Below are 26,649 nucleotides of genomic sequence, written 5' to 3'. Positions count from 1 at the left end.
TTCAGCCAGGAAGCGAACTGGCAAAAGATGCTGGCACCACCACCAGCAGCACCGTTGGAAAAGGAAAAAGGTGAATGAGTGGGCAATTGACGACCCGCTCACCTGTTTCACCCCAGGGCAAAGCATGAAAGTCTGTCAGTCCATGGCGTTTGGGAGCGGACTTCCAGAACTCAGACACTAGGCCCTAGCGTAAATTGGCTACACCGGCGGAGGTAGCAGACGTTGCCACACCGCAAACACGTGCAACCAGGGGGAGAAACTACCTTAAACATTACAGATAAAAAAATTAACTTTCCAAGCTAAGAGCTGGGTAACCCAACTTGGGCAGATTGAATTTAAGGAAGGCAATCTGCTCCATCAGATGAGGTGCCATGCGTGAGCACTGTGGACTCAGTATGTTTCCAGTCATAGAAAACACGCGCTCACTTTGAACAGTGGTTGGCGGACATGATAGTAGCTGCTGCGCAACCCATGAGAGTGCAGGCCACACACTCTTCTTTTCATCCCAGTAGCTAAGAGGATCAACATTAGGCGCAGAAGGAACTTCACAGAGGTAAAGTTTGACCATTTCAGCAGCACTACTCTCCTTTCTGCTGCTAGCTCTGTCAGATGGTCCAACTATACTCCCAAGTGCCTCTTCCCAAAACGCAGCTGCTCCACTCAGCTGTGTTGTGCTGCTTGTGGCACTGCTGCTGATGCTGCTGCTAGGAGTAGCAGACCACATCATCTCTTCCTCCTCCTGCACCTCTCCCTCCTCGGACAGCATTCCCATTTTACGCTGCCAGTCACGCACCTTGTTGACCAATTGCTCCCGGTAGCTACTGAGAACATTAAATTTCAAAGCTAGCTTTCCCTTAATTCTTGGATCGCAAAGGCACGCTAGCATCATTTCGGGACTCTCTTCCATTCGTTTGCGAAGGTGTACTTTTAGCAGATCCTTCAGCTTCCTGACTATGGCTGCTATGTCAGGATGTAGAGTGCCACCTTGAACAGCCTCACGGTTTCCAAGGAACACATCCATCTTGCTGCCTAGATGGGAGAACACTGGGATTACCTGGGCCAGACTGGCAGTGTTTGAGCTTAAATTTTCTGTGGCATCCCTGAATGGTTTAAGGACTGCCACTAGCTGGGCGATCACTGTCCAATCCTCCCTATTCAATGGAGAGGTAATCCCAATATTGTGCTCTGAGGCAAGATTATGGATTGCCCTCTGCTGCTCCAAAATCCTCTCCAGCATGTCTAACGTGGATTTCCACCGTGTACTGACATCCTGACGTAGGCAGTGTACGGGAAGACCTGACCTCTCTTGCTCTTCCCTCAAAAGTTGGCTAGCCTTAACACTATGGTGAAAGTGCCCAGCGATCTTTCTGCAGCGGGACAGAACTACTGCTGCCACATTAGTTCCTTCTGACATTGCTGCCTTCACTACAAGATGGATGATGTGGGCTGCACAGCGCACACCAACAATATGACCATCTCGCAGCGCTTTCACCATATTGGCACCTCCGTCAGTTACCACAAAACCAACTTCAACATTGGTGCCCGCCTCTGCTCCCACCCAAAGGCTAAACATTTTCCTCATCGCATGCAGAATGTTTTGGGAAGTGTGCTTTTCATCCATCACTTCTGCATGGAGAAGGAAAGATCGGTAGCCTGCTGCAGCAGCTTCCTTAGACACACCGGGCTGCCACCAGTGTGCTGTCAAAGAAAGAAAGGCATGCTGGCCGCTAGGTGCACTCCACAAATCTGTAGTGAAATGAACAGACTGACCAGCAGCCTTGGAAAGCTCCTCTTTCACTGCTGCAACACAGGACCGATACAATGAGGGGACAATGTTCCTGCTGAAAGTGGAACGTGACGGAACTGTATATTGTGGAGCCACAGCCGCCATCAATTGTTTGAAAGGCTCCCCTTCGATCATAGAGAAGGATGCCCCTCCAACAGCAATGAACTGACCAATCAGTCGCGTTACTTTATTGGCCTGCTGTTTGGGCATTGACCTTTTGGATTGGAATGCCACAAATTGTTCCAGGGTGGGCTGGACATGCAGTGCTCCAACCTGCCTTGGTCTCTGGCTGCCAGCACTAGTTGCTGCTGCTGCTGCTGCTATTGGCTCAGAAGAAGAAGCTGTTGGGGTTTTTCCACGGCCACCAGCTATGCTGCCTGCACTAAGTTTTCCCTCTGCATCTTTCCCCAATAGCACAGCGTTGTGTTGAGTGCTGAGGTGATGCTTCATGCTAGCACTGGTAAAATGGCCAGACACTTTCCCTCTGCTTATTAGCTTCCCACAATGTTTGCACTTTCCATAGCGCCCTTCTTCAACATTTTCAAAGTGCTCCCAAATTGGGGCGCGCATAGCCTTGGAGTGTGCCTTGGGTGCTGCTCCTACTGCTCGGGGTGGATGAACAGAGGCAGAACTAGTGGTGGTGGGACTGGTGGTAACAGTACTGGCCATAGTGGGACTGCTAATTGCTTTAGATTTGCTAGGTTTTGCTGCTGCTGCTGGTGGTGGTGGTGGTGGTGATGATCGTAGCGGAGAAGGTGGAGGCTCAGGGGAAAATTGTGCACTAGTCATTTGGACACTGCTCCCTGAGGAATCTGATTCCTGACCACTCATCTCCTCTACTTCCTCTGGCTCATAGTCTAGCTCTTCATTAGCCAGATCGAATGGAATTCCTGCTAGGCTGGAGCTAAGACTGATATCGTCGTGAGACTCGTGACTAGTAGTAGTGCGAGCAGGAAGAATAGACTCTGCACTTGGCCTCTCAGTCTCAGGCTCCTCTGCTACCTCGCTAGGTGGAGTTCCACTATGTGTAGCCCTCTCTCTAACTGTCTTTACAAAAATTTTGTAAGGACTTGGTGGCTTGCTAGAGGTACTAGGAGGACATGGCGTGGCGGTACCAGTGGGAACAGTAGGCGCAGCACTAGTGGTGGTAGAGGTGGGGGTGGTGGTGGTGGTGGTTTTCCCTACAAAGGAATGAGATCGCTTTGGTTTGGGACCCCTCTGAGTCTTGCTGCTAATTTGGCTCTGCTTGGTACCTTGCATGCTGCTGGTGGATGGGGAAGATGCTGCTTGGGGCAAAAGGCACTTCTTTTTAGTCACTGGGCTGGTACTACTTGTGCTACCCTTTAACTTTGAACGTGCTTCTGGTGCTTTAGGCTTTCCGTAAAAAAACATAGAGCTTGTGGGCCTAGCCGCACTACTACTGCCTGCTTTTGGTGCCTTTCCTTTACTTGATGATCCTTCAAGCAATGCTTCCCCAAATGATAAGCGAGAGCTTGGCCTACTTGGCCGACTAGACTGACGCAAAGGCTGCATCTTAGAACTGGTGGTGGTGCTGGTGGTGGTGCTGGTGGTGGCGGTGGTAGATGGAGCTTGTCCCTCCTTAGTCACAAAAGGAGGATCCATTTCAAATTTTGTGTTGTGTGTGTAGTGTAGTGTAGTGTTTAAAAAACTATAAAAAAAATAAAAAAAAAAAAAAAGGAAAAACGAATTAAAGACAAAAAATTAGAGGAAGTTCTCTTCAGTGCTACTGCTTAAAAAGTAAAACTATGCACTACTGCACTGTGCTGTGTGCAATCTGCCAAAGTGCTAAAGTTAAATTATTAACTCAAGATTAACTATTTAATAACTAGCAGTATTTTATTTTTAATTTGAATTTACACGGGCCTAAGAGCTTAGCCTACTACTATGCTAGCCTAAAGCTATATTTCCTTACTATAAGTCTACCTCTAGGCAGACGCTCTCAAACCCACTAAGCTAAAGTGAGGTTAAATCAGATTCAGTATATGATTTATTAATTAATATTAAGTTATATAATATTAATAGATTAGAAATAATTTACTTATATATTATGTATTATAGATAGAAGAATATAGATTATGAATTAGAATTTAGAATTAGAATTACTTATATTATAGATTATGAATTAGAATTTATATTGTTATATATTATTTATAATATATTATAGATTAAGATTAAAGAAGATTAGAATTATTTTAGTACTACAGCTAGTAGCTTGAAATAAAATAAAATGTCACAGCAAAACAGTTAGCTTCACTGCTGGCTGCACTCACTAGCCCAACAAGTTCACTTCACTGATGGACTGAGGTGAGCAAAACACTAAGGGTACTTTTAATAAAATTGAAATAAAATGTAAAATAAATGAGAAAATCTTTGCAAAACAGTTAACGTCACTGCTTGCTGATCAAAAAAAAACACAGCACTTATGCGGCTGCACTCACTAGCCCAACAAGTTCACTTCACTGATGGACTGAGGTGAGCAAAACAAATGAAATAAAATGAAAGATTAATTAAGAAAAATTGACTTGGTCTCTTGCTGTTGCTAAAACAAAGCACAAACTATAGAGCTGCAGCACCAGTACTAATAAGATTAGCTGAACTATACGCTAGTAGTAATTATTTAATATTATTACTTTTATTTATAGCTAATTTAATTAACTATTAAGACAAGAAAGAATTATAGAATTATTGATATTACTGATTTTAGATTAGACACTAGTAGATGTCTTGAATGTCTACAGTACACTCTACACTAGTATACTATTACTAACTATAACTGACAAATATATATATAATTTTATAATGAATTCAATTATTAATTATATTAATTAATATTACTGATTTTAAATTAGACACTAGTAGATGAATGTCTACAGTACACTCTACACTAGTATACTATAGAATATATATATATATATATATATATATATATATATATATGACTGACAAATATATATATATATAATAATGAACTATTAAATTATAGATTCTATTAAATTATTATTTATAAATTCTATTTAATTTATTTAAGCAGGACAGGCAATAGGCACTAGTGCCAGCCCAGGGCAAGGGCACCCCAGTGCCACTGAGGCACTGGGTGCACTGTCAACTCAACAGCACTTACACTACAGTTGATGACAAATTAAATAAAAAAAATTAAATTAATCAGATTATTATTATTAATTATATTAAGTAGCACTGAAGTGAGGATGAAGTACACTGTGAGAAATGGCAGGCTAAGGCTTACCAGTCTCACACAGAACAGAACAATCTCTCTCTGTAACGCTCGGATGCAGCACAGCAGTGTTGCCAAAGCAGTCACAGCGAAAAATGAATGGATCTCTCAGGCAAGCTCTGGTCTTATAAAGGCGCCTTCAGAATTCAAAAAACAGCAGCACAGGCATTGGACGAGACCCTTAGCGTGACGTCACAAGAGTGAGCTGATTGGACAGACGAGATCAGCTCACTCCTGTTTGAAATTTTGGCGGCTGCGCGGCAAAAACGAAGACGATCACGAAGAATCTTCGATTCTTCGTGGTTGTGAGTCTTCGTCTTCTCCTACGTTTTGCCGGCACTGTATTCTCTTCGGCGTGTCTTCGGAACGAACAAAAAAACGGCCTCTTCGTGCTCGTTTTCATGTTCGCCCGAAGACGAATGCGCAAGTCTAATAACAAGCACCAATAATGAATAAAAGAGGGGGGCCAGCGAGAGAGCGGGGGCCAGCAAGAGAGCGGCAACAGTGCATACCACCAGAAATACACAACAAATGTAACCTGCACATACAAGACCCAGCACAGAGAATACTTAAAAACATACAAGACTTATCACACGACCAAGCTGTAATAGTGTAAAGTAACGTGAAGAAAATTCGAGGTCTGGTTGATATGTGGAACAGCCTGCCAGCAGAAGCGGCTGATGGCAACATAGAGTTCCTCAATTAGCAATAACAGTAACAGAGGAAATAACAGTACGTGAGGTGACTGCCTTAGAGGAGACTAGGTAAAGGAGACCTATACGCGAAAGTTCTTACAGACCAAAAGCAACAGATCACCTTTGCCCCTATATCCACTTTATACATGGATCCCTTGAAAATAGTTGCCCGCTGTACAAGACAGCCTTTAGACAAAACTTGGGAAGAGGTACAATAGCCAGATCACCACTCATGGACAGCTGTTTCGTCCTTCATGGGACTCGTCAGCATATATATGCCGACGATAAGGGTTGCCAGTTAACCCTCTTTTCGTTAACCCTTTGTCACGTGGTATATATATAACACACACACACAAACCACGTGACAAAGGGTTAACGAAAAGAGGGTTAACTGGCAACCCTTATCTGCCCTTAGCAACAGAAATTTCTCGCGTAGGACATGGAACAGCCTCCCAGCAGAAGCGGTAGGAGGAAAACAGAGTAAACTAGCGAATGCAGCTTGTTAGCGGATCGGCAACCGTTCATTTGTGGATACCAAAACAGAAGGGTAACAAATACATACATAAACCACGTGACCTGGAGCTAAAGCAACTTAACCTAAATAAAGCACACCTAACCAAACGGGTAACCGCCTCATCAAACCCCCCCAAAACCTAATGCTACCCTCTCTGTCCCTAGCAACAAAAAAAGCAGAACCAACACGTTGAAAACTTGTAACAAAAGCACGTACAAGCTGTAACAATGAGTAACTCCAAGAAAGATATAGCGAGCGAATGTAAATACTTTTGGATAAGGAAATAAACTTCCGTAAAAGTGCAGCAATGGTAACATGAGCTCAACAGTACAAAAGCACGAAGGCAAGAGAGCGCGCTTAATGATGTGTAGTGCAGGACTAGACGTATAACAGGTATCGGTGGTAAAAGGGTTAAACAGACTTAGTAAAATTTGAGTATGAGAACTACACCTGTGTGGTGCCAGATATACGCATAGCATTCTGTACCAATAACATCACCCCGCATAGACCCCATAAAATGAAAAACAAAAAGAACCAAAAGTATATCAGGAAGGAGGGCGACCCCCCTCCCAACACAGAGGGGATGAAAACACGCCTGGGACAGGTGCACAAAGCATACGAATTATGCACAGACATCGTGACATGTAACCTCTCCCGACAAAAATGCATGTAAAAGTGCCATGCACACAAAAAAAACAATCTGAATCAAGAAAAGTTCCCAGCATAGCTCCAGTGTACTACTAAGAGTTAAAAAAATCCTTTAACACAGATGTTTTAGTTAGGCGCTGTTAGTAAAGTGAACATTGTAGAGATTTCAAGTAATGCGTAGAACAGGCTTAGGTTTAGGTTTGATTAACAGCACCTGTGTAGCGCCACGCATACACAAAGCAGTCTGTACCAACAACAAAACCCCACATAGACCTCGTAAATGAGTTAACAAGCAACGAGAAAACAAAGTGTAACCGGAAGGGGGGTGCCCCCTCTCGAATAAACGGAAAAAACCCGATTTGCAGGAGTCGTTTGGCTTGTAACAGCTCCTGGAATGCAGACATGCCACACTGCCAATACTAGCCGAAAACCGGAATGTCATTTCCTAAAGCTCTGTGTTCCTAAAGCTCTGTGTCATCACTTCCTGTATAGCATCAGCCAACATTAGGCACTGTAACGTAGTTGTGGAAGGGAGAGGCGTTGGTTAAATAACCATAGCCCCTCCCACAACTACAGGCTAATATACATTCTTCATAAGTTCTTGTTTTGCTACGAATGGTGGTCCGTGGATAGCAGGAGCTCCGTACGAGGGATTGACTGGTGATTCCTCAGCCCTCAAACAGGGGTACCCAGCAACAGTCTCACTATATTATTATTATTTAAATTAACATGACCATCACGGCCAGGTATTGTGATGAGCGGTGCTCTTTTGTGATATATTAAATTGATTATTAACCACCGTATATGGATAATTGATCTATATATTTAGGCACTTTAGGTATTTGTTTTCTAGGGCCATATACAGTATATTTACCCAACGCAAGCAATAAATGTGTTCAAAAATGCCCAAAAAAGTAACCAACCTTCACTACGCAAGTGTGCATAGTCCTGTGTACCAGACGTCCCTGGTGTTTAGAAGCTACATTGCATCCTCCTTTGACTTGAATAAGCCCTATTCAAGTCTATGGACAACATTGAAACCTATAGGATACATTCTTATCAATGGAGGTTACCAGAGGTTTTGTTATTATTATTGTCATGCTTCCTGCTGCATGACAGAGAGGGGACATTCAGGATGGGCTCCATGGCCCTCTTAAGAAGGACATTTGTATAGTTTAACCTCCCTCTTCACAAAGGGTCAGGGGGCAAGGATGTCCCTAAAGATTTTTTCTTTTTACTTTAAATTACCCCCATCCCACCACAAACAGGAAAGGGTCAGGATATAGTGTATTAGGCAATCTGTGAGCTGTTTGGTGAGTTTTGCCTGTAGTGAAAAATGGTTATATATCACTGACAGGGGAGGGCTGGGGGGCAAGTCTAGTTAAGTGGCCCATTGCGCCACCAAAGCAGCTGGGAGTGACATTGAAAGCGGTAGTCACTCCACCAGCGCCTTATGAAATTAAAGTGGCTGGCGTGCACGCACCGCGCCGCCCGATTGCCGTGCCTCAGCTCTTCATGCCACCCCTTTTAAGACGTGGGACGAAGAGCTGAGGCACGGCCATTGGGCCTGACTGCGGGGGCGTACCTAGAGTATTTGGTACCTGTGGCAGATCCTGTATGTGGCACCCCCACACACACTTTTTAAACTGCATAGTTTCTATGGTTAGGCAAACATTGACAGGGGTACAGTATAATTGTTATTAGATACTGAGGCAGACATTGACAGTAGTATATATAATGATAACAGTTATGCTGTACCACCCTCAATGTCTGACTCCGTATATAATAACAATTATGCTGTACCGAGGCACACATTAACGGTGGTACAGCATAACATCTATCATTATATATTGAGCCACACATTGACGGTGGTACAGCATAATTTATTATATACTTAGGGATTACGCTGTACCACCGTCAATGTGTGCCTATCACTATACATTGAGCCAGACACTGACAATACTGCAGTACAACCCCTATCACTATATAGTAAGCCAAACATTGATGTGGTGTAGGCCTACTACTTCAGTGACTGGCTTAGTATATAGGGATGCACCGAAATGAATTATGGACAAACTGAAAATTCAGCATTCACTTGGCCAAAACAGAAAACAAAAAAACTTTAAAATACTTTAATAAAAGTAACACACCAAAATTAGACAAAAAAAAATAAAAATCAATAATATATGTATAAATAAATATATATATTAGATATATAAAAACAGCAATCACAATCCTATCATGCCCAGGTTCTAGCATGTGCTGGTTGACTTAAAATGATAGGAGTGTGATTGCTGTTAGCAATTATATATATTTTAATACTGTTATTGATTTTTTCTGTCCAATTTTGGTGTGTAATTTACTTTTAATAAAAGTGCTGTTAACACACAAAAGTTGGACAAAAAAAAAAATTGATAACAGCAATCACAATCCTATCATGCCTAGGCAGCCAGTACATGCTGGAATCTGGGCATGATAGGAATGTGATTACAGTCTCCCTATGCCATGCTATCCCAAACACTTACACATCCATGCTATCTGAAACCCTCATTCATAAACATTCAGCATAAACTTCTGCATAACACCCATCACTCTCACACACTAATCCACTCTCCCTAAATATTTTCCTACCCTTCCTCTGTCACTGTCACTCTTCCTCCTCGTTCTTCCTCTTCTTCTCCTTCTGTGTCCTGACCTTCCGGTGCAGTGAGCGTGGAAGACGTTGGTCGTGGCTTCAGTGTTGATGTCAAATCCCGACGCACAAGTCCCGACGCACAGCCACAGTTGCCGCGCGCATCATTTCTGGAGGTGTGCCGGCACCCCTCTGATGAGCGGCACCCGCCCACCCCTCCGCCAGGTACGCTACCGGCACGGTGGCATTCAATCCCGCTCGCAGACGCTTTGTTTTGAACTTTGCGGCTGCTTTGAATGTTGGTCTGCCTGCCGTCCAGCCCAGCCCTCCCCTGGTCTCTGAAAATGCCCAGGCCTGAAAGGTATTTGATTGCACTTTATGCAATGCAAATTCAACGTTTCATGTAGGAGAAAAATAACATGGATGTTCACTTTATGTTTTGTGTAGCAGAAATATTTTATTTTACCGCCAACTCACAGATTAGGGAATAAACTCCATTATCATTATGACATTTAATGTTTTTTGTTAAGGTGACTGCAGCTGTCATGAGGGCTACTCCCCAGACCCTAATCATAGACATCTCTGTATACGCAGTGATTGGGGACAGAGTCAAGGGTAAGTTTATATTTTAATATAAACAATGAAATTGTGAAAAATGAGTAGGTACAAAGGTTTACTACAAAATTAACTGACTCATTTGTAAAATTTAACAGCCTAATTTGTGCTATGCCAGCATTCCCAATTGTCACATAAGAAAATTGCTTGATCAATATTTAAATTAGCTACAAAGTGAATAGTTTTATATAGAAACATAGAATTTGATGGCAGACAAGAACCATTTGGCCCATCTAGTCTGATGTAAGGGGTTTTATTTGCCTAAATGTTTTCTGGAAAAGAGCAACACTGCCTCTGTACAACTAAGAACAAAATGCAGTATAAAAACAACAATAAACGACTGTCAGATGGAAAATCATAAGATAAACGTAAGAGTAAATTTATGGTATAGTCCACCCTGCAAAGGAAGGGTGGTGCGATAGCTCAGAACAATTAACATTTATCTCCCTTGCTATCTTTCTCCAGACCCTGGCCTTACAACACACTTGAGAGAGGATATGATCTGGTGACTGGAGAGCAAGCACCAGAGAAGATATTGAGGTGAGTAATTGAGTGGCTTCTGGTGTATACAAATAACTTTCTAAGCCAAAAATAGTAATCTATATCTTATAATAAGGGGGTGTTCTACTTCCAATCTAGAGGGAGTTGGTGCATAAGTTAAACACTTGGTGCAAATAGGGCAGCTGAGGAAGTATGAAAGTGTCTTGTCAGAAGTATCATGTAGCTATAATTCAAGCACTGTAAGTAAAAACGGTAAGAGTGTGGATAGCTGATGTATTTAATGTGAAAGGCACATAACAGGTCATGGGGTAAATGTAAAGACTGCATAAGGGAGTGAAAACAATCAGACTTTATCATTACCTTATAGCGGGAGAAGATATTGATTGGTCTCTGACCAGGGCCGGACTGGGACTGAAAAGCAGCCCTGGAAAAATTTGGAGACCAGCCCCATATAGTTTATCTCACGGTGAAGCTCTTATACCCACACGCACCCCTTATACATACCCGAGTCACACTATGTGCAATTCTTTTTATCTCATTATTTGTATTAAAATGCCAGAAAGCAAAAGTGTTAAAAGGCCCTAATAAATTAAATACATTACACATAATAGGATCAAAACATTTACTACTGCGAACATTTTTAGATGAAAGAGTTCCATTTTATTTAGTGGAACAAAACACTGATCACATTATTCTTCACGATATTCTGGTAAGAAACTTTTATTTCTTTATTAATTCATGTAGACTATTTTTGTCCATATTTAATAAAAGCTATGATTGAGACATATTTGGTTTTTATTTCCTTTCATTTGACAACCTACCCCCGAGTTATGCACCTCTGCCCCAGGCTTGCCACTCTGCCCCCCTGATATGCCTTCTAACCCCCTATATGCCACTCTGCCTCCAGAAATGCCTTATACCCCCTATATGCCACTCTGTCCCATGATATGCCTTCTAACCCCCTATATGCCACTCTGCCATATAGGGGGTTAAAAGGCATATCATGGGGCACTCTGCCTCCAGAAAAGCCTTATGCCCCACTATATGCCACTCTGCCTCCCTGATATGCTTTATACCCTCTCTTTATACCCTCACTCTGCATCCAGAAATGCCTTATACCCCTATATGCCACTCTGTCCCATGATATGCCTTCTAACCCCCAATATGCCACTCTGCCATATAGGGGGTTAAAAGGCATATCATGGGACAGAGTGCCATATAGGGGGGTATAAGGCATTTCTGGAGGCAGAGTGGCATAAAGGGGGTTAAAAGGCATATCATGGGGCACTCTGCCTACAGAAAAGCCTTATGCCCCCTATATGCCACTCTGCCTCCCCAATATGCTTTATACCCTCCTATATGCCCCTCTGCCCCATGACATCCCTTTTAACTCCCTTTATGCCACTCTGCCTCCAGATATGCCGTTGACCCCCTATATGTCACTCTGCATCCAAAAATGCCTTATACCCCTATATGCCACTCTGGCATATAGGGGGTTAAAAGGCATATCATGGGACAGAGTGGCATATAGGGGGGTATAAGGCATTTCTGGAGGCAGAGTTGCATAAAGGGGGTTAAAAGGCATATCATGGGGCACTCTGCCTCCAGAAAAGCCTTATACCCCCCTATATGCCACTCTGCCTCCCTGATATGCCTCAACCCTCCTATATGCCACTCTGTCCCATGATATGCCTTCTAACCCCCTATATGCCACTCTGCCATATAGGAGGTTAAAAGGCATATCATGGGACATTTTTGTTTACTTTATATGGCAAGCCGATCCAGCTTGCCATATTAAATAAAAAATAATATATGCCACTCTGTCCCATGATATGCCTTCTAACCCCCTATATGCCACTCTGCCATATAGGGGGTTAAAAGGCATATCATGGGACAGAGTGGCATATAGGGGGTATAAGGCCTTTCTGGAGGCAGAGTGGCATGAAGGGGGTTAAAAGGCATATCATGGGGCACTCTGCCTCCAGAAAAGCCTTATGCCCTCTATATGCCACTCTGCCTCCCCGATATGCTTTATACCCTCCTATATGCTCCTCTGCCCCATGATATACCTTTTAACCCCCTTTATCCCACTCTGCCTCCAGATATGCCATATTAAATAAAAAATAATATATGCCACTCTGTCCCATGATATGCCTTCTAACCCCCTATATGCCACTCTGGCATATAGGGGTTTAAAAGGCATATCATGGGACAGAGTGGCATATAGGGGGGTATACGGCATTTCTGGAGGCAGAGGAGCATATAGGGGGACACACTTACATACACACACATGCCGATTTTTTTTTGTTTTTAACAAATACAAAAAACATTATACAGTACAAAAAATACATTATTTTACTCACCTTCTACTTCTCTTGACTTCCTGGTAGCTGCACACTGTTCTCCTGTATGCTGACAGGATGCCACTGACCTGACATCCGGTGCTGCAGCAGTCTGAGTGCGAGGGGGCGGAGCTTCCACCTCACGCTGCTCCCATCACTATGCAGCCATCAGACTGCTGGGAATGTAATCTAACCGGCCGGTGCGTGCTGATGCCGCCGGCCGGAGCTACTTTAACACTTTTTTTTTAATTTATATGGTAAGCTGGATCGGCTTGCCATATAAAGTAAAAAAAAAGTATTAAAGCAGAGCCGGCCGGCGGCATCAGCACGCACCGGCCGTTCAGATTACATTCCCAGCAATCTGATGGCCGCATAGTGATGGGAGCAGCGTGAGGGGTGAAAGGTCAGTGCGAGGGGGCGGAGCTTTCACCCCTCACACTGCTCCCATCACTAGACGGCCATCGCACACGGCTGCTGGGTGCTGATGCCGGCCGGCCACATCAGCACCCAGCGGCCGCTTTGGTTAGATTTCGGGAAGCCTGGAGGGCAATTGCCCCCCTGCCCAGCCCGCCCCTGGCACCGAGGGAGGCGTTCATTGCCATTTGCAGCCGCTCAGCGGCTGTCTTCATGGTAAGTCTGCCGGCCGCCCAGCCCACGGACCTTCCGGCCCACCGGGAAATTTCCCGGTATCCCGGTGGGCCAGTCCGGCCCTGTCTCTGACTGATCTGCATAGTTCAGTTCTCCGTGAGACTCGTCTTTGAAGAATATGTATTGAGCTATCTTACAAGCACTCTAATACCCATTTGTCAATCTGTTAAAATATAATTAAAGTACAGTACATGATCTCATTTTTGTACCGCTGATTAGCTGTTTGAAGTAGCCAATCAGTGACAGGAACATTAAAATTAATGGGAGGGCTTTCTGCGTAAATGCACAGAGGGTCTTGTAACACAGTTTTTCAACCTTATAGATTACAATCTTACATATAACCGTGCCTAACACTTTCCACTAACAGTACCACAACACTATTCCTTACACAATCCCCTAGCCTCTAGTTAAATAAAAATATTCCGCCAAGCCCAGGGACAGAGAGACTCCGAAAAAAATAAAAAAATTGCCTCAAACCCAGGTAAGGAATTTCGGCAAAAACAATGCCTTGTGTGCAGGAATCCAGGCTGCGGAGATGTGTCTTTTGTTTCCCTGCCCTGCTGTGGTCCATTTCTGGATTTCTGTATGTTCTGCCCTGAACCTCTGATTCCTGGATTCTAGTTCTGCTCTTTGCTTCAGCTCTGGTTCCTTTACAACATGTGCCCCACCCGTTATGTTTGTCTCAGTCTGCAGTCTACAGGTATTGTCACACCAACCGGTGTAGTACGTACATGGACTGGCTACCCGGTAAAGATGGCACAGCCAATTTCAGTATGTGAGGGGTTAATTCGATTGTATAGGCATATGGCGCCAAAAGGTCTTTTTAGATAAATTGGTCTTTTGAAGCTGGGACTCCAACCAAGGCCCTCTGCAAGGTGTGAAATTTCACGGGGAGGCGGTGCCTTTAAGTCTGCTAGCCGAGTCATTCACCATATGCCTGTATCCCCTCATATATAATGGATTCTTTGATATGCTAAGTGACCACTAGCAGTCAGGAAAACCATTTCACATCCAGGTCATATCCAACACATATCAATAATAACTCATATATTCATTATCATACCTCCTTGTGTGCATACCTAGAACGGGGAAAGCGCACCCTACAAAAAGAGTACAAACATGGTGGCGCCACTTAACCAGTTTGGAAGGAATTGTGAAGTCTATGATGTCTAGTCATAAGTAGCAAGTGTGACATATCTATGGACTTCACAATTTACAGGAAATTCATAAATGCACGAATTATGGCTGTGACAAGCACAGGAGGGACGGTAAAATGAAAATAAGTTATTTGGACTGATATGTTTCCACCACACAAGGGGGAGGTCACTTATGGTACCCCTTCCCCTCCGCTTATACCACCTCTGGGCCGGCTTGGAAACTCGAGATGAACTGGGAAAGGGTATAAAATTAAGGAGAGAAGATTGGTCATTGTGCTTACTAGGGGCCAAGATCTAATTTTGAGTGAGTCGCCATCTTTCCTTGCCGGAGCCCTACGGACAGAAAAACTGTTACTTGACCATTCAGTGAGTAGTTAGGTTTTCTGTAATTTTCTCCTTTTTTTATTTTTATCTGTTGGTGTAAATCTGTTTATCATCTTTTTTGTATGCACTGTGATTTTTTTGTTCATAATAAATATTCGTTTATTAAGTTCTGCCTTTGTCTGGTAAAGACTCACGTTACCTGATTAGACCGTTTTATCGGTAATCTGAAATCACATAATTATTCTGTTAAAATATATTGTGTGGGTTTTTTTAGTCTGATTCATTTGGGGTACCAAGGCACCCCATTTCTAAATTGTCTTGGTGGTGGCAGCGTTATTTTGATATTTGTTATATCATTATAGTTAATTGCGGGTGGTATTAAGCGTGGATATTTGTATTTGTATCACTATTTTCGGTCTAGGGCAGACAGATAGGGAATTTTAACCCTTTTACCACCAGAACCAAGTCACGCGCACGCTTGGAGTAGAGTGCGTTTGTGACAGGTATGTCTCTCTGATATGTGTTTAGATTTCATGTTTAGTACCTGCACATGATTCTAGTGCTATGTTTCATTCCTGCTCCAGGGTACCTGCAGGATATCTCCAAGTTCTGCTCTGTTCTGACATCATCCGCTGCTATATGGCTGCACAACCCTAGGTGTTCAACACCTGGGTGAGTGCAGTCGCCCTGCGCCAGGCTCTGTCCAACTCCACTACTCCACAATAACTCCTGAACACCATCTTTGGGCGCTCTGGGTCATTACAGTAGTCTATATGGACCCAGTTCCTGACAGGTTAGTGGGGTGTATTGGAGTGATGTGGTTTCAGGTAAGATATAGCTAATGGGGGTAGATTTACCTCCAAAATCATGACATGGAGGGGTGTGGCCTGAGAGCGGAGCTATTGGCTGTGTGATTTAGAAGCTCTGCACAATTTACACCAAAAACGTAGATTCACCGCTAAAAACAACTGAACAGATAATGCAATCGACAAGGACCAAGAGGCTGTTCATTCGAGGAGTGTCTGGCACATCCAATGACAGTAAACGACAAAGTAGGGGTGAAGAAGATCCATGGGATCGATGGATTGACACACACACATCAAGGAGTTGCTTTTGGAGGCTTAAAAGGTTCATACACATTGTTCCCAAGTGTTTTGACTCTATTACACTATATTTTTTCCGTATATGCTTTTTGTTTGAGCAATTAAGATCGCGAGTTACAAGCGCCCCTAGACAGAAGTCTTGCTTGTTCCAACTTTGAGGACGGCCAAGAGATACCAAGCTATAGAGTTGTTCCCGGATTTGTCTACATACACGCTGGAGCGGAGGAAGCAGATGAAGCCCATAACTGAGATTCTATGCAAAAAAAAGAATTCTATACCGCTGGGGCTATCCATGCAAGTTATTAATCATCAAGGGAGGTAAAGTCAAATCTTTACAATAGCCTAAAGAAGCATTTACTTTTCTGCAAGAGTTGGGCATGTTGGATACAGTTGATACACCGAAGCTACCGCCAGCAAGCGGCAATCCAAAAAACCCACAAAAGATTCATAGTGATTGGCAAAAACTGCCACAACATGCTGGACAATCCAGCAACTCTCATGGTTCACTGCAAATACCTGAGAAAAATATGTTAAAATGCTTAACCTCCTGTATTATTAAAGTTGATGTTTAAAATTGATATTACTTATGATTGCTATAAGAATGGCACAATAGTAAACTTAGCAAAATTGTTAAATCTTATAACTACGGATAATACACCTAATGAGTAATTGTTGCAGTTGTAGTATTTGCTCGATTATAAGACAAGGTTTTTTCCAGAGCAAATGCTCTGAAAAATACCCCTCGTCTTATAATCAGGGTCATCTTATAATCAGACCTCAACTAGGTCTGACTATGAGACTAAGATCCAGATCCCCCACAGCGATGCAGGGGACCTGGATCCTCCTGTCTCCCCCCCCAATTTACCGGTACTTCTGAGTCCCCGGTGCTTAATCCGGGCAGCGTGTAGAGCTCTACTCGATTCGCGTAGACAACTTCCGCTGCAGGTGAGGAGGTGCGGTTAGCAGCGGGGGTTGTCTGCGTCCATCGCGCAGACCTTCCCCGGCTGTCAGAGATCAGAGTTTTTTAACCCTCTATACGCCACTCTGCCTCCTGAAATGCCTTATACCTCCCTATATGCCACTCTGCCCCATAATATGCCTTTTAACCCCCTAAATGCCAGAGTGGCATATATGGGTAGAGGCAATTCTGGAGGCAGAGTGGCACATAGGGGGTCAAAAGGCATATCATGGGGCACAGTGGCATTTTTTTCCTATAGGGTCGTCTTATATTCAGGCTTTTTCTTTTATTCATAAATTGATATTCAGATTTTGGGGGGGGGGGTCGTCTTATAATCGAGCAACTACGGTATATCCTTATGCTTATACCTCTTGTTCCACACTTTTCGTTTTGCGGTGCAGAAATAAATTGAGTGGACGTGGAATGTTGGTAATTTACATACATTTTCATGTTACTTACCACTCCTACACCCCATAGGAGAGGCATGAAGAGTACTGGACTGCTGACATGCTTGTTGCGCCAGAACAGTCACCTGGTTCCTCTTCACTGTATAATACTTTGGTTCATCCTATGCTTGATTGTAACAGAGTGGCAATTTATATTACTTATATTACTTGCAGATGTACTTGCAAAACATTATACAAATGGCTCACCTTCTGGGTTTACTTATTATGAAAACCATCCTATGCCACCATGGTTAAGGTTATGACGTATAATGTTAGGGGCCTAAATACACCCTTTAAATGTAAAACATACTTTGTGTACAAGAGAAATTTTGCCCAGTTAAAAATGCCACACTTTAGCCATAGAGACTTTCCAAATATTTTTCACTCTCCTAAAAAAAATAAATAAAGGGGAACATTTATAGCCTTTAAATGGGACCTACAATTTGAACTTCACAGATCAATAACTGATAAAAAGGGTAGATATATTAAAGGAGAAGAGATGGTTATTGCTAATGGATATCTACCCCCTGACATCTTTATAAACAATGAAGACTTAAAGACAGAACTACAAGAAAAATTAAGGAATACATGATGGATAACGATACAGGAGATGTTTCTAGTGAAACCTTGTGGTTGGCCCATAAGCCTGTTATACGTGGTCATTGCATAGCCAAGGCATCAATTATTAAAAAATAAAGGAAGGCTTTGTTGCTAGACTTATACACAAAACTACATCAACTAACAAAACTACACATTGATGATCCTAGCGAAACTAACTGGGAAAATTGAAATAAAGTAAAATGAGATATAATGAAAATACAACAGGATAAAAGCATTCTTTTGGGAACAAAGCAGGCAAAATGTTGATCAGAAAATTAAGACAGAGGGAAGCAGGAGGCACAATCCCATATTTATATGATGCAAATGGTAATAAGGTCACATACCCTAACCAAATAGCTAATATCTGTGCCAAGTTCTACAAGGAATTGTACAACTTAAAAAAAAAAAACAAAAAAAAATAAAAACCACGACCCGAGAGCCAAGGTCCTTACTTTGGGATGTCATTCAGCAACATTTCCTATAACTAACAGGGCTAGGCAGGGGTGTCACTGTTATGTTATATATATATATATATATATATATATATATATATATATAGCAAATTAACTGAAAAAGAAACTTCCTTAGAATTTGGAATAAGATAAAACGCAAATTAAAAGGTTGGAGTGGATGTAATATTTCTTGGCTAGGAAAAGTTGCAGCAATTAAAATGATGGTGATACCGGAATTACTCTATATTTTGCGATCTATTCCAATCAGTTTTAACCAAACTCAATTCAACCATTCAAAAACAGTTAAACTCATTCATGGGAAGCAATAGGCGATCTAGAATCCCAGAAGCAACCCCCATACGCTATCTAGCGGAATGGTTATACCAAATGTTAAACTGTATCACCGATCTGTTATTTTGGCAATTTTTGTGGGTTTTTATAACACGTTTAAAATCAGGTATGAATTCATAGCTCCTAGTATATGTCGCTGTCAAACAACACCCCACTATGTGTTCAGCAACCTCCCCTGAGTATAGTGAAACAGCCCAGGCATGGGTTTGACAGGTTGTTTGGCGTCTAAAAGGCCACATTTGGGAGGTTTGCTTTTTTCGTTTTGACATCTGCTCAGTCTGTGCCTATGCCCTAATTGGGACATCTTTGAACCTGGCCAATTCATTTTACCCCATAAAATCATAAATTTTTTAAACTAGACACCCTTTGAGTGCCAATTTTTTTACATTTATTTTTTGGACTTTTTTTTTTTTTACGCTTTGTTGGAACTGGATGGTTCCCCTGATGGTGACGTAATTGCATGTCAATAAGTGCATATTTTTTTAAAAAGTTACTAAGTTTTCTATTTTAGTGTTCATATTGTGATTAGAAAGCTGGGCTCCATTCACTTGTATGGTTGAATGCAGTACCTGCCTGGAGAGACCCTCTTGGAAGCTTGTTTATTTTTTCAAATGACGCCGCCATCTTGCGAGAGGGAAAATCTTTGTAGAATGTTCACAGCGGTCACAGTGTGCCCTATCCTTTTCAGGGTATTTCAGGGACAACAGTTAAGCATAGGAGGTGATGGTTGATCACTTCCCAAGCGATTCTAAATCAGGCGTCCCACGCCATACAGTGTATGGTGGATGTTGACGCCTGGGCAAGGGACCACACAGGGCCCCTGCTGCCGATCTCTATGTTGCTGAGTGCCTCATCATTGTGGCATTACTGCAACGCGGTTTAAGCATCATGATGTGCCAGGCCCGTCATTGGTTGTTAAGATCAGGGTCAGACTGGGAATGAAAAGCAGCCCTGGAAACATTTGGAGACCAGCCCTCGAGCTCTTTTACCCACACCCACCCCTTATACATACCAGAGTCACACTATTTGCCATACAAATAACTATAAAACATTCCTTTTATCAGATTATTTGTATTCAAATGCCAGAAAGCAAAAGAGGCCCTAATAAATGAAATTCATGAGACATAATGGAATCAAAACATTCCATTTTATTCAGTGGAACAAAACAGTGATCACATTATTCTTCACGGTATTCTTGTAAGAAACGTATTTCTTTATTAATTCATGTAAACAATTTTTTCATATTTAATAAATGCTATGATTGAGAAAATTCATTTCTTGTTTTTATTTCCTTTTATTTGTCAACCTGCCCCCCAGTTATGTACATCTGCCCCCAGGTTTGCAACGCTGCCTCTAGAAATGCCTTTTAACCCCCTATATGCCACTCTGCCCCATGATATGCCTTTTAACCCCCCTATATGGCACTCTGCCTCGAGAAATGCCTTATACCCCTATATGCCAGGGGCATATCATGGGACAGAGTGGCATATAGGGGAGTATAAGGCATTTCTGGAGGCAGAGTGGCATATAGGGGATTAAAAGGCATTTCTAGAGGCAGAGTGGCATATAGGGGGTTAAAAGGCATATTATAAACCCATATAACACCCCCTCCCACACTTACCACAGCTTCTGACTCCCTGGGGCAGCGGGTGGAGGCTGGCGTGCATGAAGTTAAAGGGGCCGGCTAGCACCAGCAGCAGGTAGTCAACATAGAACAGGTGTCAGAGCAGTTGCTTCTCTGCTGGATTGATATCGCAGTTATGAGAACCTAAACAGCAGATGTAAACGCGGTCTAATATTCTTGTCTAGAGGGCAGAAAAAAAAAAATATTGCAGGAGGTGATTACAATTACTCTTTCTAAACAGTAGGAAAGGACTACACTATGGTGCAAATATGTTACTGAGTATAATACTGCTCTTAACAAGAGCCTTTCCTAGTCAACTGTTGTGCAATGATAGAGGGTATTGCGGGTTGGTCCCGTACTCGTTGCCTGTAATTCGGGATCTGACCCCAGTTGTGCTAACTACTATTGTAGATAGTCCCAAACGAAAGGCAAATCAGATCAGAATTTACAGGCAACGAGCACTGGACCAACAGGAAATTTTACTAGGAGGGGTTACATAAGCCAAAGGAAAAAAGGCACCAAATTTCACACAACCTCTGTTCATTTGAAGCAATTAAATCTGCATACTCCATTCGAGATTTCAGGCCATCCCCCTTTGCTCATTAGGTCTCTCTAATCCTAAAAATAGTCATTAGGGCATCATCCCTTAAAGTCGTGTACCCCTCCACTCAAGGCCTGTTGGCCCTTTACCGTCCCTGTTTTTTGACTCTCTGCATAAGCACCAGACTCATGGACATATTGAGCCATGGGAGAATATACATCAATAACTGTTAACATCCTGTTAAATGATTAATCCCACAATATCCTCCCTAAATCCTAAAGACAGTTTACTGTACAACAGATACAAGTTAAACAGCCCCAGTTATTCATCTGCAAAGCCCCTCTTCTCCCCCACTAAAAACTCATTCATCCAGGTGACTCATGGAGAGAAGGGAGCTGGCATTGGTAGCCGACAGTGATCTTCTATATTCTTTGCCTCTAGTTTGGGGCTTACAACCACCCAATCCCGTCTCAGCCGCTTGGGAGACCACTTGGATAGCAAAGGATTCCCAGATATAGGCCTGGATGTTGACGACATTAGGCCCCACTTGGTCAGGATCTCTCTGGCTTCCTCCGGAGTCTGTGGAATCTTCCTTTTGAGCCAGAAGACGCACTGGAAATCACGATTTATAGGTAATCTAGTGAGACTGCAGGATGGACAGGATTTTCGCCAAGCTGTTGAAGCCTGTACCAAGAAAGATCCACCAACAGGAGAATATTTTGGAGATCTGGACATAGGCAGGCGTACTGCATTATCTTGTGATGAAGTGAAGGTACATCTCCGGGTAGGTTCCCCTTTATGTTCTTGGGCTTAGGTGCCTGATCTTGTTGCCCCCCCCCCAGGATGGCCGAAAGCAGAGATTTTGTAACTTGGTGTAAATCTTCTTGGTTCACCTCCTGTGGGATTCCCCCCCCCCCAACTCAAATATTATTTTGTCTTGAACGGCCTTCAAGATAGCAGACTTTAATGTGATAGGCTTCCACTTCAGCTTGGAGGGCTAGGTGGCCATTGGTCACAGTATTGGATTCCATTGCAAAATCTTCCAATTTTTTCTCCAAATGATTTGTCTGCTCAACCAACTCCTGGCAACTTTTTGAATTCCCTCGTCCAACATTAGTGCCTGACTTCACAAATGCACTACTGGATGAATCGGCAAATATTCCTACAGAAACACTCCAAAATCTTGTGGAATGCCATCCCACAAGAGTTAGCTGTTATAGCTGCAAAGAAGGGACCAACTACATATTAATTATGTATTTAGAATGCAATGTCATCAAGATACATGTTAGTGTAATGGTCAGGTGTCCCAATATGTTGGTCCATATAGTATATATTGTATATAATTAGTGTTTAACCAAACAGCAAAACAAGGCACAGTTGTAGGTCCTGATGTCCAAATGTCTGTATCTGCCATGGCCCCCATAGATCCTCTTCTCCTGAGTATCCCATTTTGGCTAGTACCTGGCCTTGCTCCCTTCCCCAGACCTGTTTGCAGCATTCCCCCTCAACCACAGCATTCTCTTGATATTAAGCATGGGCACTTTATTCACTCCTGAATGGAGGCAGGCGCGTGTTGCTCAATGACTTCACGCAAGGGGGCGTGGGCTGTCACGCAAGAGGTGTGGGCTGTCGCGTAAGAGGCGTGGGCCATAGCTTTAAAAGGCAGCACTCAGTTGTCCTGCTTTCCTGTGAGCACCTGTGCTGGTATTCTCTTTGTTTATAAGAGTCTCCTTGTTGCTGAACCCTGCTTGTCTTGACATCCCTGATTTTCTGGCATCCTGACCCTGGCTATTCTAATCGCTGACCTGTCCTCCGCTACCCCCGACTTTGGCTTCCCTACAGACCTCTCTTTGCTAGTCCCGGGTGACTCTCCTGTCTAGGCTCAACCTCAGATTGTGTGGTCATTCAGGTGACTGCTGCACTGGTACTTTGGAGGCATCCTCTCATTGCCTTCTCAGCTGATAACCATCATGCTGCATACCGAACTCCTCAATCAGTATCCTTATCCGAACAGCATCTGTTTTTTGTTTTTTTTAAACATGAGGTATACATGTTGTCAGACCATAATTAAATATGAATGAAAATGACATAAAAACAAAAACAATCTTTTGCAAATTTTAATATTAATTTAGGAAAAAAAGAAAAAGCCTGACTAACCTATAGGAAAAAAGTTTTACTAGTAAATATTAGTTCACATGTAAACTATTTTTTATAAATTTAATGAACGCTATGATTGAGAAAATGCATTTCTTGTTTTTATTTCCCCCAGTTATGCACTTCTACCCCCTATATGCCACTCTACCTTCCAGATATGCCTTATACCCTCCTATATGCCACTCTGCTCCTCTGATATGCTACTCTGCCCACCCAGACTTACTAATGCATCCCCAGACTAGTCCCCTGTGCTTCAGACTCTCTGGTGTCTAGTGGGGGCAGTCAGTGAACATCAATGTGCATAGACAACCTCTGCTGCTACACAGTACTTCCGCCAGGGCTTCTTTGACTGATCGTTGGATGGTCATGTCACGCCGGTGCTCCGTTATAGAAGCCCCGGCGGAAGCGTTGGGAAGCAGCAGAGGTTTTCTGTACACAGCGCACATTTTCACCGGCTGCCAGAGAGGAGGATCCAGGTCCCCTGCAGCACTGAGGGGGATCTAGATCTTAGTCTTATAGTCTCTGGCAGCCGATGTGCACAGACAATCTCCGCTACTGCCCTGCACTTCTGCTGGGGCTTCTATGATGGAGCACCGGAAGGTCATGTCACGCCAGTGCTTGGTCATAGAAGCCCTAGCAGAAGTGCTGGGCACCAGCGGAGATTGTCTGCACGCTTTGCACAGATGTTCACCGACTGCCAGAGAGGTGGATCCAGGTCCCCTGGAGCGCTGTAGGGGATCTGGATCTTAGCCTTATAGTCAGACCTGTTTTTGAGCTCGGATTATAAAAGGGCCTCGAATATAAGATGAGGGGTATTTTTCAGAGCATTTGTCTTATATTCGAGCAAATACAGTAATAAAAATAACTGTTAAAACAATGATTGTGATGGTGTATGCATTGAACACTTATAAATGTATGGTTTCTACAGGGAAATTTACCTGGAATAACATTAATCGTGGACTCTCTTTGGAGATTAGCATTATAACAACCATAAAAACCTATAGAGAAGGGGGACATTTATTTTTTAAATGCTTTCACAGGCTGATTCTGAAACCTAATTGTGTTCTTTTTTGTCTTGTATATGTTGAAGGTCCACATATAATCTGGGACAAGGTTTATGGCTTCCAGTCAGCAAGAGCTTTGTCATACCCCCTATGGAGCTATCAATAAATCCCCTGGCAAGCTGTAAAACTGATGTCCTGGTTACTGAAGACCCTGCTGATGTACGGTAAGAACCTACATGTATAGAGCACAGCCATAAAAAAATGTGCAAAGGTTTTATGCAACTACAGGTAAACCTACTTTGCATAGGTGGATATTAGGCTGTAAGCTCTACAAGGCAGGGACCTTTTTTTCCTAATGTACTCATAACTTTTGTACCTGAATTAAAAAGGAGTTTTGACTACTTAATATGACAGCACTTATTGTACCTCCCCTTTATTATACTGTCAACTACTAACTTACTTAGTGAAGCACTAAGTAACTCTGGCAATACTCAATAAATGAAAATATGTATACAGATATAGACAAAACACACCCTCTTTGAGTTTGGGAGTGGGGCATGATGGATTCATGAAGAGACTCCTTGCCTGCCTGCCCAGTCCCCTCTTATGTCAATTAGGGCAAAGGGAAAACACAGTCTGGTCTGGCCTAACCAGACTTCCGTATACTAACTGGCTAGGAGGGCTCTAGATAATCTTAAATGCTGCATGCGCATGCCCAGGACAAACACTGAAACTCTGTGGAACTCCCGAGCAGATAGGAACTTTGCGCAACCTGCTAGAACTTTAACGGAGTGTAGCCAGGACCCGCTGCGACGGATCAGTGTTTTTTTTAGACAGTTAACAGATGCCATCCATTGATTTCAAATGACACCTTACTCGTGGATGAGCTCCACAGGGAACCCCGAGACTTATATCTTTTTCAGCCTAGGGGAAATAGATTCAGTCGCCCTGGAACTCCTCAGTCGGTACTTTTCCACGTGCACCCAGTAAAAAACAGAAATGTCACTTGTGACTCCAACACCCAATTAGAGCCATATTTGAACTAGAGACAGCGGGGACCCTGAGCTATCAAGTGAAAGGGAGCATGATTTACGAGTATCCGTAGCCATCACAATAAAAATAACACAGTTGGTGAAAACCTGGAGAAAGATGAGAACTCAAAATAATAACAAATCAGCTATCTCAGGCAATACATAACCTTTATCAAACAATATGATACAGATGTAAATGTAATGGTACATGCATGCAGATTGTAAACCTACAGCTACAAATAGTTTATTACATATCGATAGCTGGCACTTTTGAGCCATTCAAAAAAAGGCATCGCAATAGGACAAAACCCTAGACTTAGAAGGAACTGTTCATAAACTCGGGACTTTATTGATAAAGCAAAATCTATGACAGAAAGGATATTGTAAAAGATACTTAAAAAGGCCTACCAAAGAGCAGTAAACTCTGAAAGGGATGACCTATTAAAAGACACCAACAAAGATGAGCTGGGGAAAATCATAAGATGCATTGTCGGGCACCAACCTACTCAGCCAGGAACATGCTGTGATTCTATACCTTCAAGGATGGTGCCTTACACTCTGGAGCACCCAGACCTCATTATTGCTAGCAGCTGTGCCTGGATTAGCCTGCCTATATAAACCTGCCATGCCCTTCAGTCAGGGCCTTGGCATTAATGTTTGAGGACTGCTTTGCTCTGGCCCTGTATTGTTCCTGCCGTCAGACCTGCCATCGGGCTTCCAGCCAAAGAGACTTGTTACCTGTATTTACTTGTCCTGCCAGTTTCCTCAATATAGACTATTTCCTAGTATTCTACCTCTGGTGTATCCCCTGCTACTGGGCGCCTACCCGACCTGCTTGGCATTCCTGACAGGGATATTCGCTTTCCTGCAAAACCTGGCTGCGTGTGTTCTGGAGATACATGAGGAGTTTACTAGAAACCAAAGCCCAGGTGAAGCCAAGGACAGGGACACCTAGTAAACAAACCCCAAAGAAAACATCCAGGTCCAGCTTCACGCGTGCTCCACTTACCAACAAGGAGATGCAGAAGAGGTGTGAGGCCAACTTATGTTTCTACTGTGGAGAGGAAGGACACAGGATATCTTTCTGTCCGCTTAGACCCATGAAATCCACTTTATCCGACAGCCAACCCCGGACCCAGGAACCTACACTCTTGGAACAGGAGCAAAACCTGCCTCTTCTTCCACCTAGGGATCTTGTCTCCACCCAGTCCACAACACCTGGGAATACCGCACCGTCTGTTGCCATGTCGGACAATCTCCAGACCCTATC

At 43.1% G+C, this 26,649-nt stretch overlaps 1 protein-coding gene across 1 annotated transcript in view; it reads left to right on the top strand.

Annotated features, from left to right (window-relative positions):
- Positions 1-26,649, top strand: part of LOC149287625 (astrotactin-2-like) — a 782,689-nt gene that overhangs the window by 126,639 nt on the left and 629,401 nt on the right. The window contains exons 9-11 of the mRNA XM_089492656.1: positions 10,059-10,143; positions 10,609-10,683; positions 24,435-24,572. Of these exons, the coding sequence (XP_089348782.1) occupies positions 10,059-10,143; positions 10,609-10,683; positions 24,435-24,572 (298 nt within the window). The remainder of the gene's footprint in view (positions 1-10,058; positions 10,144-10,608; positions 10,684-24,434; positions 24,573-26,649) is intronic.

Source organism: Sceloporus occidentalis, unplaced genomic scaffold, assembly GCF_023333645.1.
Source record: "Sceloporus occidentalis isolate IW3139 unplaced genomic scaffold, rSceOcc1.0.p SCAF_58, whole genome shotgun sequence".
NCBI lineage: Eukaryota > Metazoa > Chordata > Lepidosauria > Squamata > Phrynosomatidae > Sceloporus > Sceloporus occidentalis.
This window is presented reverse-complemented; position numbering and strand designations above follow the sequence as displayed.